General features: G+C 40.7%; 1 protein-coding gene across 3 annotated transcripts in view; it reads right to left on the bottom strand.

Annotated features, from left to right (window-relative positions):
• The window catches only part of PRELID2 (PRELI domain containing 2), a 90,631-nt gene that overhangs the window by 49,865 nt on the left and 28,278 nt on the right, over positions 1–12,488 (bottom strand). For all 3 annotated transcript variants that reach the window (XM_080673052.1, XM_080673050.1, XM_080673051.1), the window contains exons 2-4: positions 4,542–4,599; positions 2,395–2,468; positions 398–558 (exon numbers count right to left, since the gene is read on the bottom strand). In XM_080673052.1, coding sequence (XP_080529178.1) covers positions 398–558; positions 2,395–2,468; positions 4,542–4,587 — 281 coding nt within the window. In that variant the 5' untranslated portion in view covers positions 4,588–4,599. The remainder of the gene's footprint in view (positions 1–397; positions 559–2,394; positions 2,469–4,541; positions 4,600–12,488) is intronic.

Below are 12,488 nucleotides of genomic sequence, written 5' to 3'. Positions count from 1 at the left end.
ACACAGGTGAGAACCTAAAGGTAACTCTTAAAAGTCTAGAAAAATACTCAGCTCAGTGATGACACTCATTGCCTCTGGAGAAGGCAAAAGACACCAGGATTGGACAGGGTGGCCAGAAAGGAGGTGAGCTCTATCGTTTTCCCTCCATAAGGAAATCTACTCATCAATTACCTGTGTGATTAAAAATTAATAATGTGTAATTTATGTGAGAAGTAAACAGAGGTTATAAGTATGAAATCATGGGTGCTTTTTATTAAATTTATTCAGGTGACATTGGTTAATAAGATCATATAGGTTGCAAGTATACATTATAGCTTTTTAATACATGTGCTCATCTGTGCATCCCTGCACCCAACCTACATACACACACACACAACACACACAGAAGTGATCTTACCAATTTGGATTTTCCATGCTTTCCTGGAAGACAGACTCTTCCTTCATGGATGCATACTGTGTCCACGTAAGGCAGTGACTCTGGATAGCCATGCTTCTTTTCTGGGGATTGAGCCAGGATTCCTCTTCTAACTGGATATTGGGTATCTTTAAAATGCTCACCTGTCCAACAGAGGGAGGACAGCTTTCTCAATTTTGGAAGAGCAGGCCTCATAAAGACTGAACCCAGAAGTGCTTTCAGTCTTGGATAATTAAGAGGAGAAATGATCCTAATATGTGGCTGTAAGTCCTTGATAATCAAACATACTATGACCTTACTAAGTGCTGGTGAGGATGTGCAAATGGCCCAGGATTTATGCAGGTCATTCAGTCCTTGGCATGATTTCCCTAACTGCTAAGCACTAAGCAAATTATCAGCCTCCTTCGCATCTCCTCTAGGGCTGGTTATGGCCTTCTTAAATTGACGGATTCTAACTGGGCCCACTATGGGCTCATGTGCAGGACAATATCAGGTAAAATATTTTCTTCATTTTAAACTCTGTCTATACCTAGAAATGTATGCTTTCCTAAGTGAAGAGACATGGAAAACTGCAAAGGCAGAACTGTATAAGTCAGAGGTGTCCTTAAATTATTTAAGAATTGAGATATAACACAAAGTTGAATGCCTTTTTAAATAATAGATTCAAAGTATGTATATAGGTCAAAGGTAGGCAGGGCACGCACTTGCTGGAAAAAGCCAGTAAGAATTTGCTAAATTGAAACACATTTTACCACCTGGAAAGTAAAAGAAAGCTCATTTTCATTGTCACATCACCTTTCTTCCCACTAAAGAATGTGACAGAAGTGATAGAAGCCACCATTTTTCCTACAGACGGCGCAGCAATGTCATTTCCAAGCTCGTGGGCAGGAGCCCAGCTGGGCTCCACGTCACACACGCAGAATCACTTCCAGGCTGAAACATCTGAGAAATTTTTAAAACTGTGAATCAGGATGCTCTCCTCGTATTTCCTAATGATTCTAAAAAGGCTTTTGTCACTAATTTCTCTACAGTTTGAGCAATGTGATTTAAAATTTCCACTTACCTTTTTTTCCAATAATCACCAGTGTGCTGAAGGATTTCAAAGAAAGAAAACAATTTGCTATCATGAAGATTTCATCATCAACACCATCATTTTACAGAAAAAGGCTTACGGAGAGCACCAAGAGCATTCTACTCCCTGAAATAAGGGTCCTCCTTGAGAGTGAAACAGAAACTGAAGCTTTTACCTCCCCTACTAAAGATCTGACAAAATATCTACCGTCTGCTCACCTCTGACCATTCTTACTTAAGAGTCACATCTAACCATGGACAGATAAGGAAAGATGGTCACTTGATGTCAAATGTCCAAGGTATCTTTAAAATAAGTACAGACCAGCTCTATGTCCACTAAGAGTCATCCACAAAACAGAAAGACACAGAACCAGACAGGAAAACAACTATCTCCAGTGGCATCTGCCAAAACTGAGGTTGGCCCTGGCTGGGGTGGCTCGGTTGGTTGGGTGTCAGCCCATGCACTGAAAGGTGGCTGGTTAGATTCCAGGTTGGGGCACATGCCCAGGATGTAGTCTCGATCTCCTGTAGGGAGCATGCAGCAGGCAGCCGATCACTGTTTTGCTCTCATTTTGATGTTTCTCTCTCCTTCCCTCTCCCTTCCTTTCTTTATGAAACCAACAAAAAAATCTTTAAAAAAAAAAAAAAAGCATTACTTCTCATGTCTGACCTCAGGCTGGTTTCTAGGGCACTGAAAATGGCTCCAGACAGCCGGCCTTCAGGGGTTCATGAAAAGAAGGAGGTAAAAACGGAGGCTGGATATAATAAATCTTTCTTTCTCTGAAGGGCTATGAGGCAGGAGAACTGGGAAAGTTCTAATGCTGCTTTCCATCAGAAAATGCTCTTTTCATGACTAGAAAATTACCCAATGTTACACCAAAGCTGCTAAAATTTTGAAATGAATTTACCTTCCTTAAAATTTCTGGAACCACATTCCGACAGATTGCAATCCTCTTTCTATAGATGATCCCTGTTGACACATCTAGAAATAGAAAAATTTTACACTCAAAAGGATATTTAAGGAAATGTACGCTTGTCTACGGTCAATAAAACTTTGAATGTTGATCTCCATTTCCTATCTGTAGAATTCCTAAAAAAAATTTTAACTCAAAACTTAGGGTCTCAGACTACTTTTCTGGGCCAAATCATTCCAAATACACTTATCTGTGATCAAGGAATATGTGTAAACAGCTACTCACAAGTGCACATTCTAAAATCAAGGATAAAAGATCACAAATTGTTCACTGCTGTGAACTATCAATGTCAACACTCCAATGACAATGGCCAGTGAGCCTCCTGCTCAACTCCAACGAAGAGAATGTTTTAACCAAAAAAATATAGAGAATCTGATTCTACCATCTTCTGCACCAAACATGTTTTCAAGCCCTGATTTCTGGCTACAAAATGTAAACTTATAATTAATTATATTAGGCATACCTTTCTCATAGGGGAGCAGAGACTCCCCAAGACTGGAACTACTGTTTTGGAAGGAAGTTTCCAGAATAACACCAGGAATGTAAAAAAAAAGCACACACAAAACAAAAAAGAAACCACTCAATAAATGTGAGTTCAGAAAAAGTAGAGAAAAAGATAAACTCTGAAGCATTGTCACTAGGCCACACTCCTACGAGGTTGCTCACGGCTCAGGCCACAGGAGCCCTGAACCTTGGTGCAAACAAGCTTCTGACTGGAAGCTGCTGACAGGGTAAGAGACTGGTCTGTCTTCTCTGCCGATCGGCACTCCTCCTGCCATCTCATCCCATGTTTGCAGCACACATACTGAAATGGATTAGCCACTCCTACAGGCAAAGATGCCCTGGTCGATGGTGGAAATTATAATCAATGTTCCTATACCACTCTGGAATAAGCACATTGTTCTCTCATTTGATCTTCACAACAACCTAAAAGCAGGTTTATTATTTTCCCATTGAACGGATGAAGAGACTGAGCCTCCAAGAAGTTAGGTTATAGTAACAAAATCAGGACTTGTCAAATAACAAGTTCCTCCCACACTGAGTGCAGGTACCTGAGCAAATGTGTGTGAGTTTTTTTAATATATTTATAAGAGTTGTGGAAGTGCAGAAAATAACCTCACAAGCAAAAGACAGTTTTCTATTCACCGAGCGGCCTCAACGTCATGTAATGAAAAGTAGCATCTCATACGTTTACTCTGACCGGGGGCTGGGTGTCTCCAAAGGTTTAGACATGGATTGTGCCCATCATTATAGTTCCCTGCAGTGCCCAGGTCTCAAGTTCAAATACCGAGAGAGAGAATGCTTCCATAGGAGATATGAGGGACAGAGAAAAGACTTACATTCTAGTCCAGGGTCAGTAAACATTTTCTGTAAAGGGCCAGGTGGTAAATATTTTAGGTTTTGTGAACCTTATAGTCTCTATTGCAAAAATTCAACTCTGGAGTTGTCACTAGGAAGCAGCCATAGATAAAATATAAACAAACAGGCGTGGCTGAGTACCAATAAAATTTTATTTACAACAACAGGCCACACAAGCATAATTTATCATCATTTGCTCTGGTCAATACTGAAACATAGTAAGTACAATTATGGCCCATAATCGAATCACTTTACAGTCATATCTCACACACATGCTATTAACCATTTGCCATCTCTAAAATGATATATGAATATGTTAGATGATATAATCACGCAACCTTGGACAAGTTATTTCTCTCTCTACCTTGGTTTCTTCATTCATTAAATAGAAGTAACCATAATACCTACCCTATACATTGTTTTGAAGATTAAATGAGTTAATAAATGAAAATGTAGCTGGCACATATTAAGTGCTCAAAAATGTTAGCTGTCATAATTGTCATCAATGAATTATTAACTGAGAAAGGGGCAAGAGCATAGTAGGCAAGCCTTCTACTGCTGTAAGTGCTCAGTGCTCTCTTCTCTCGGTCACCTCAAATATAGAACTACACCTGTTTAAAACATAACAGGCTACACACACACCACAAGCAAACACACATCTTTACAAAAATCAGGATCACTTAATGATCATCACTGAAGTGAGGTAAATTCGGAGAACTTACCTCTTTTTTCCTCCACGGTGTTTACCGAGATGACATTTTTGTCCATGGGGTTGGGATACTAAAAGAAAGCACATAAGAATTAGCACCCATCTTTCACTAAGGTGAACTATTCCGTAGTAACCACAGTTATGCGCGGGAACAGTAAATATTCTCCAAGCAACGTCTAAGGCTCGCTTTCAATCAAGGGCCTTCATTTTACTACTTCAGCCCAGGTAAGTGAGAGGAAACACAGCTGGGCCTGAATGAACTCTAGGGGGAAGCTTTCTTAGACCCAATCTAGCCCTGGATGCAGAGGGGGAGGTTAGGTGAAGCTAATCAATAACTAATACTAGCAATATTGAACCAGCCTAATTAAATCAAGAGTGTTCTTTGTGCCAGCCACTGTACTAAAGGCTCTACCCGCACAGTCGTTTCACTCCCCTAGCAGCCTCTTCCTTGTGACTTGGTTCTGGGATATCATTATCCCACCTTTCAGAAATGGAAACTGAATAAAGGTCAACGAGCTTAAGGTCACCAGCTAGTGCGTGGAGAGCCAGGGAATTCAACCAGGCCTAACACAGCGTGAATTCCTTCACTACTGTCCTATGCCATTGCCTGGTAGCTGGGTTAGCATCACAGGAATCTAATCCTAGGAGTAGTCTATGCCAGGTCCTCAATAAACAGTTTATTGATTGACTGCCTTCCCCTGAAGGACAATTTGGATATAATAAGGCTGCTAGCAGCTACCATTTTTGTCCTGGGCAGTGTATATATTTTCAGTTTAATTCTCAAACCTATCCCATGACATACATGCTGTTTTTCCCCTTTCACACGTGAGAATTAAGACTTGGATAAAGTAAGTAATTTTCTCAAAATCGGCCGGCTAATGAACACCAAGACTGTAATGTACCCACAGATGCTCTCTTGCCTTCCATGTCCACTTAACCTACATCCAAATCAGTTACTCAAACCCAACCCTTTCCATTGCTCAGATGCAGAAAGAGAGACTTAGGGAGCGGCAGTGACTTCCTCAAAGCCACAGGACAGGTTGGCTGCTGACTCAGGCCTGCTGAGCATCCCTTGGACTCTTTTCCCAGAGGTTTACTACTCTATCGTGTGATCAAATCTGAAAAGAAAAGTACAGGAAGTCTTATCCAAGACATCATAAGGTGCTAAGGGGGAGGTGAGAGCAGCAAAGAGGCTGGGAGGCAAAAGAAGAGGGTCCTCCACCTGGCAAACTTGAACTACAAGTCTTCTGAACCTCAGCAAATAGAAGGCAAAACGCAGTGAGTGTGGGTCTCCCCCACCACGCACAGCTGCGTGCGTGCGTGCGTGCGTGTGTGTGTGTGTGTGTGTGTGTGTGTGTGTAAGAGGCTGATTGATTGACTGACTTTGACTTTATGGAAAAGGACCTTCACCTTCACACATTCTTTAAGATACCTGTGGCCCCAAAGGACACTGGATTAGAACAGAATCTGAGAGAGCGGGAACATGGTCTGTCCCGGCCACTCCTGTATCACCTGCACAGTGTGTGGTGCCAGTGGGCACTCGATAAATATTTGCTGAATGAAGGAATGATTTGGCAGATAAACCTCACTGACCTCAGGGATCAATCTGAAAAATACACCTTACTTCTTGTTTGGAAACCAATCTGGGAAGAGCAATCCTAGTCCTAAGCAGCCTCACATCTCGTCATGCTCTAGGCCACAAACTGTCATTCACACTTCCATCCTGGTAACTACAATCCTGATAACTAATCAGAAATATGGCTTTTTAAATAGTTATTCAATCATTCATTCATTCATCTGTTTTTGCTCTGGGAAGAAAAGGCTCAAAATTATGATGACTGCTTTCTCAAAGTTTAGCCTTCAGTACTTCCTGAAGATAATGTCCACTACAAATGGTTGGGTTTAGCTACTCAGTTCCTCAGCCAGGGGCCTCACCTCACCTACACAGCACCTGTGAAGCAAAGGCAATATTTGAGATACACGGATGCCCTGAATTGTGTGTGTGTGTGTGTGTGTGTGTATACTAGAACTTTCACACTAATGTAAAATGAGAGTACTTCCTTTACTGCAGTCCTAGTTTGCTCATTTTTTACTCATCAGTACATCCTGACCGAATATTGTACATACAATGTAAGTTGTAGGAAGATTACTGAACTAAATTATGAAAAAGATTACACATGTAATCACTAGAGAAGGGCAGTGATCCAAGTTTTCAGTCCTTATTACTTCACTTAGTTATCAGGGAAATTCCTAAAGAGTATAATAAATTCAGAAACGTCACACTTTTACATAATTCTTATATTTGTTTACTAAGTCAAAGGGTATCAGTCTAAATAATAGTGAAACCTCTATTTGTTCTTCATTCAACAGTTTTTTGAGTAACTAGCATGCCAGGCATTGTTCCAGACACTGAGACTATAGTAATAAAATAAATAAAATTGTAGCCACTTAGAGACTTCACATGTTAGTTGGGGGAACAAATGATACACACACACACACACACACACACACAGATATGAAGAAAATAAATCAGACTAAGAAATAAGAGGGGAATAAAAATTGTGGAGATAGGCCACTGTAAAATAAATAAGGGGTCACCCATTAGATAATGCTTGTGAATAACAAAAGTAAAATGGACGTTTTATTAACCAAACACAAGAGATCCTGAACTATTCATTCCAGTAAAATCATCTGCAAGATTCGAGTCATTTTCCTATGCAAAATCTACTTTTGGAGTTGCATAGTCATGAGCCTCACGTTTCCAGATGAGAATGGGAAAAAACAGCAGAGATTTGTTTACAACAGCTAAATTCCATGACATAAAAGGCAAGTGTTTGAACTTGTTTAAAAGTAAGGATTTACTGTGCTGAGGCTCCCCCTACCTGGCATTACTTGAAATGATCTGACATCATCTTGTGGTAACTTGACTATTCATGATTTAATTCACAAAAATTTATCTGAAGTCAGATAAGAAGGGGTTGAGAGAGGGAAAGCTGCTCAGAGAGGTGACAGTGGAATGGATCGAGCTAGGTCAGGAGCAGCCCATTGAAGACTTACTGAGCTTTTACTGTGGCCCTGCAGGGTGCTGCATTAGAGACTCCCATATGTACTATCTCATTTAGTCACCTCCAAAACAGTAAACCTATTAACAAGTGTTAAGATAAGGAGTCTTAGTGTTAAAAGCACAATGGGATGGTGTAAAGCCTGCACACAAGCAAGGGCAGGCTTGGATTTTCCAGTCCCCCTTCCACACTAAAAACTCTCATGAAAGCACAGTGGTCTGATGACCCAGATCTCTTTCAAAAACCCTGCCACCCTTGGACGTGGCTCAGTGGATCACAAACTGCAGTGGCATAAGAATTACTGCATGGGCCTGTGCACATACGTCATGCATGCCATATTTTCTGGGTGACTTAAGGGATTTTTTAAGGTATATTTAACTTCATTTTGAACTTAGGATTTTCACTTTCTTCACAGAATGCATAAACTAAGTCCTTTCCCCAAGATACCAACCTATTGCAAAAATCACTGTATGCATTACATGTATATAACGTCTAACAAGAGTAAAATGAGACTCTTCTACATTGGCATAAACCTTGCTTTCATTTATTTTTTATATATTAAAAGGTAAGAGGCCCAAAACTTGAAAAATACTGGGTAAAAGCAAAATACACATAAAAACACACACACAGCTATGAAAGTGAGAGGCCAAGAAATTTAGTCCATCTAATTACAGGAAAAACACTCAATACATGTGTGAGAGGAGCTTCATAAAGATATGTTATTTACCTTTCCTATTTACAGGAGAAAAAAAAAAATATATATATATATATATACACACACACACTGGAGGCCCGGTGCACAAAATTCATGCACTGGAGGAGAGGTCCCTCAGCCCAGCCTGCCCGCTCTCACGGTCTGAGAGCCCTCAGGGGATGTCCTACTGACGGCTTAGGCCTGCTCCCCACAGGACGCGGGCCCAAGCCACAGTCTGGCCTCCCTCTGTGGGAGGCGACTGGCTGATCAGGGGAAGGCGCCACCCCCATCACCCCGCTGCTGCTGCCACTGCCAGCCCACGCAGCCACCAAGGTGTTTTCATCAACACGGACTCCAGTCCCTTCACCACAAAAAAATGACAACTTTCTTTAGGCATTTTCAAGATATCTTTCATAGGATATGACATTTCTTCCTTTTTTTTTTTTTTATCCTCACCTGAGGATATTTTTCCATTGATTTTTAGAGAGTGTGGAAGAGAGAGGGAAAGAGAGAGAGAAACATGAATGTGAGAGGGACACTTCGATTGGTTGCCTCCTGCATAAGCCCTGACCTGGGCCCCGGCCAGGGAGGAGCCTGCAACCTAGGTACATGCCCTTAATCAGAATCGAACCCGGACCCTGCGGTCGGCAGGCCAAGGCTCTATCCACTGAGCCAAACCGGCTAGGGCAGGATATGACGTTTCTTAGCCCCTCCAGTAACGGACCTTCATTTTTTCCTCCAGGAGTGAGATGGAAAAACCCTAGATCACCTTCTTGGAGTCTCATTACCCAAGTTACCAAGAACACTGTGAGTGGCGTACAGGGAGCTTAGCCAATGAGCTGTCAAAAAAGGTGTTTCCTCTGCAGCTCACGCGCAGAGGCGGGACTGCTGGCGCGCTGTCTCCCAGTGAGGGTGGGCCCCCCTGTGTGTTGCATCTCCACTCTGGGCCCATCTGTGCACACAGCCTCCTCCTGAGCCAGTCGTGATTGTTATGGCATCCTGGCTAATTTGTATATTACCTCTCTCTCTCTCTCTCTCTCTCTCTCTCTCTCTCTATATATATATATATATATATATATATATATATATATATATGCTTTCATAAAGCCTACTCTTAAGATAGTAAGGAGTTAGTAAAATATCAACTTTCCTAAAAGCTCAAAGGTCAATATACTCCTCACCCCACTCCACCTCCCAAAAAAGTCAATGACCTCAAAAGGAGTCATTGTTTACCAACTTCCAAATGGCATGATCCAAGAGAGCACAGGAAGCAGCTGAGCTTTCTTTTAGCAAAGACGACTAAAAGAAATCTGGTATATTAACATCCCTGTTAAGCACTAAGGGAATCCTTGCTACCTAGGCTGCTGAAAAGAGATTTGGTGAATAGCTACACAATGAAATCACTATGGGCTAGGCCAGTGGTCGGCAAACTCATTAGTCAACAGAGCGGCAAACTGCGGCTCGCAAGCCACATGTGGCTCGCAAGCCGTGGTTTGCCGACCACTGGACTAGGCCAAATTCCCTTTACAAGCTACATGCAATAGTCTACCTTAAAGGAAAAGCAAAGTTAATTTTATACCAATATCAATGGGGTCATTGATTAATCAAAATTTCAATGATAAAAACTCTAACAGTGGTGAAGTGAATAGATATTCTGAATGGCTGTTCATTGGCCTTTCAGGCCAGTAGGATGATGAAGTAGAAAGAACAAAGGACCAGGAGCTAAGACATGCAGACCACGATGCTGCCCTCTGAGAAGCCAGGGTGGGGGACCACCAGATGACCCTCAAAGGCCCTCTGGCTAGAAAGTTTTCATGCTACACAAAGGCCAACCACCACCACATCACCCTCATTCATTCAAAAATGTCCTAATAATTGGGAATGACATAAAGAAGTTCTTTGAAAAGAATAGTTTATAATTGGGACACAAAGGAAAATCCTCTTAACTCAACATTAAATGCATTTATAAACCCAATGCATTAAAGATACAACCGAAGTCTCCAAAATTACTGACCAGTACTCTTCACAGGCACCATGGCGCCATGGTTTGAAAGACTAATGAACTCTCCCACGTCCGTCGGAGAAGACTAAGACACAAAAACTAAATGCAATGTGGGATCCTGCATTGGGTCTTATTCTGGAAAAACAATATTAGTGGACCACGGCCAAAGTCTGAATAAGGTCTGTAGATTAGTTAACATTGTATCAATGTTATTTCCATGGTTTTAAAAATGATACATGGTTTGGGGAAGCTGGGTAAAGAGTGTATTGGAATTCACTTTGCTGTTTTTGCGACATTTAATAAGTTAAATTATTTCTAAATTTAAAATTAAATAAAAAACAAAATTAAAATGAAGTCACAAAGTGTTGAAACAGAATGAGTTTTAGAATCCAAGAGACCTCAGTTTGAAGCCCATCTATGGGAGTCTTGGGCAAATTACTTTAATCTCAGCTTGCCTTAGTTTCTTCATCTGTAAAATTAGACAAAAATACCTACCTCAAAGGGTAGTTATATGAATTAAAGAAAATAATTTTATATAAAGTATAGCATCTGGCACCATGCAGGTCCTCAATGAACAGTAGCTGGTTTTGCTACTAAAGAATGAATCAACATTTTTTAACACTTAGTTTCAAGGCTTCAGTCTTTTTTTTTTTTTTTTTTTTGATTTTTTTACAGGGAGGATGGGAGAGGGATAGAGAGTTAGAAACATCAATGAGAGAGAAACATCGATCAGCTGCCTCCTGCACACCCCCTACTGGGTATGTGCCCGCAACCAAGGTACATGCCCTTGATCGGAATCGAACCTGGGACCCTTGAGTCCGCAGGCCAACGCTCTATCCACTGAGCCAAACCTGTTAGGGCAAGGCTTCAGTCTTTATCTTGCAATTTACTGTGGTGTGGCATTAAGTATATTACTAGTATCCACCTGTAATCCAAATATAGTTAAATGATGGTTAAAACTATGGGAAGATATTTCTTCCTTTCCTAGACTAGTAAAACCTCACAAGCTATAAGCTTGTATAAGATACAAGTCTTCCCTGACACACCCCTCCCCACTAGAATTAGTGAAAGCACCACATCAGAGAAGTAAGAATAGTAGAGAGATGATTTACTTTTTTTAAAAGGCATCAAACTCTAAATACTCTAAAAGTTCTCACAGATTTATAATTAAAATACAAACCTTGACTCAGACTGTATGCCTGTGCCATGTCCCTGAGAAAATGCTTATTGCAGAAAATCAATGTTTTTCCCTCTGTCTCCCTTCACAGTGAGCTCCTTGAGGCCAGGGCTATGTTTTATTTACCTTCTCATCTCCCAGGGCACACACTTATTTGGATGTCTATTAGTAGACATATAATGAATGTTTAACTACTAGTACTTTGATAGTTAAAGATCTCCTGTCTTTTGTGCACTGTTTAAGCTAAAGCCTCCCTGAGATAAGTTACCAAGTGTACTTTAATGTTTATAAATGACATTTTAAAAATAAGTCATGATTCAAATATGCAACTTTATTCATGCTCACCCTATCCTTTATTACTCTAGTAAAGATATCCGTAGATTACTTCTCTAGGCTTTTAATTTTTAGGTTCATGAAATAGTGTGATAAATTAATATTAGTAGTAGTAGCATTACTATCATAATGTATAACAAGTTCTTTTAAAGCACCTACTGTGTGCCAACATTAAGCTATGTATGTGTATGTGCATTATCCAATTTATTTCCCCCAATTCCAGAGGATAGCTTTTATTCTTCTGATTTTGCAAACTGAGGAATAGAAAAATGAAAGGACTTGCCTAAGCTCACACAACTACAAGCACTCTGGGCCCCCATCTGATGTCAGAGTCCATCTCCCCATGTCTGTACCATGCCCCTCCACATCGTGCCTAACCTTCTAGTAGAATTGAGGATAAGAAGGTAAAAGGGAACAAACACTATTACAGTGTGAGCCAACAGAATAACAACCATTATGTTAAACTAGGTCTTCTCATTTGTCACATCATTTATTCTGGAAATGTGGATTCACCCCAAATATTTCAGGAGCTCTGCAGAGGGAGACATTCCAGACAAGTAAGTGTCAAATTTGCAAGGGGGAAGAGATAGGATCAGAAATGGAAACGTTATTAATTACCCAATCAACTTTGTACTCTAAATGGAAATAGCATTCATAAATCCCCTTTATGAGTTTAAGGGAAAACACTCAAA

This window comes from Plecotus auritus (assembly GCF_963455305.1).
Source record: "Plecotus auritus genome assembly, chromosome: 6".
Taxonomy (NCBI): domain Eukaryota; kingdom Metazoa; phylum Chordata; class Mammalia; order Chiroptera; family Vespertilionidae; genus Plecotus; species Plecotus auritus.
This window is presented reverse-complemented; position numbering and strand designations above follow the sequence as displayed.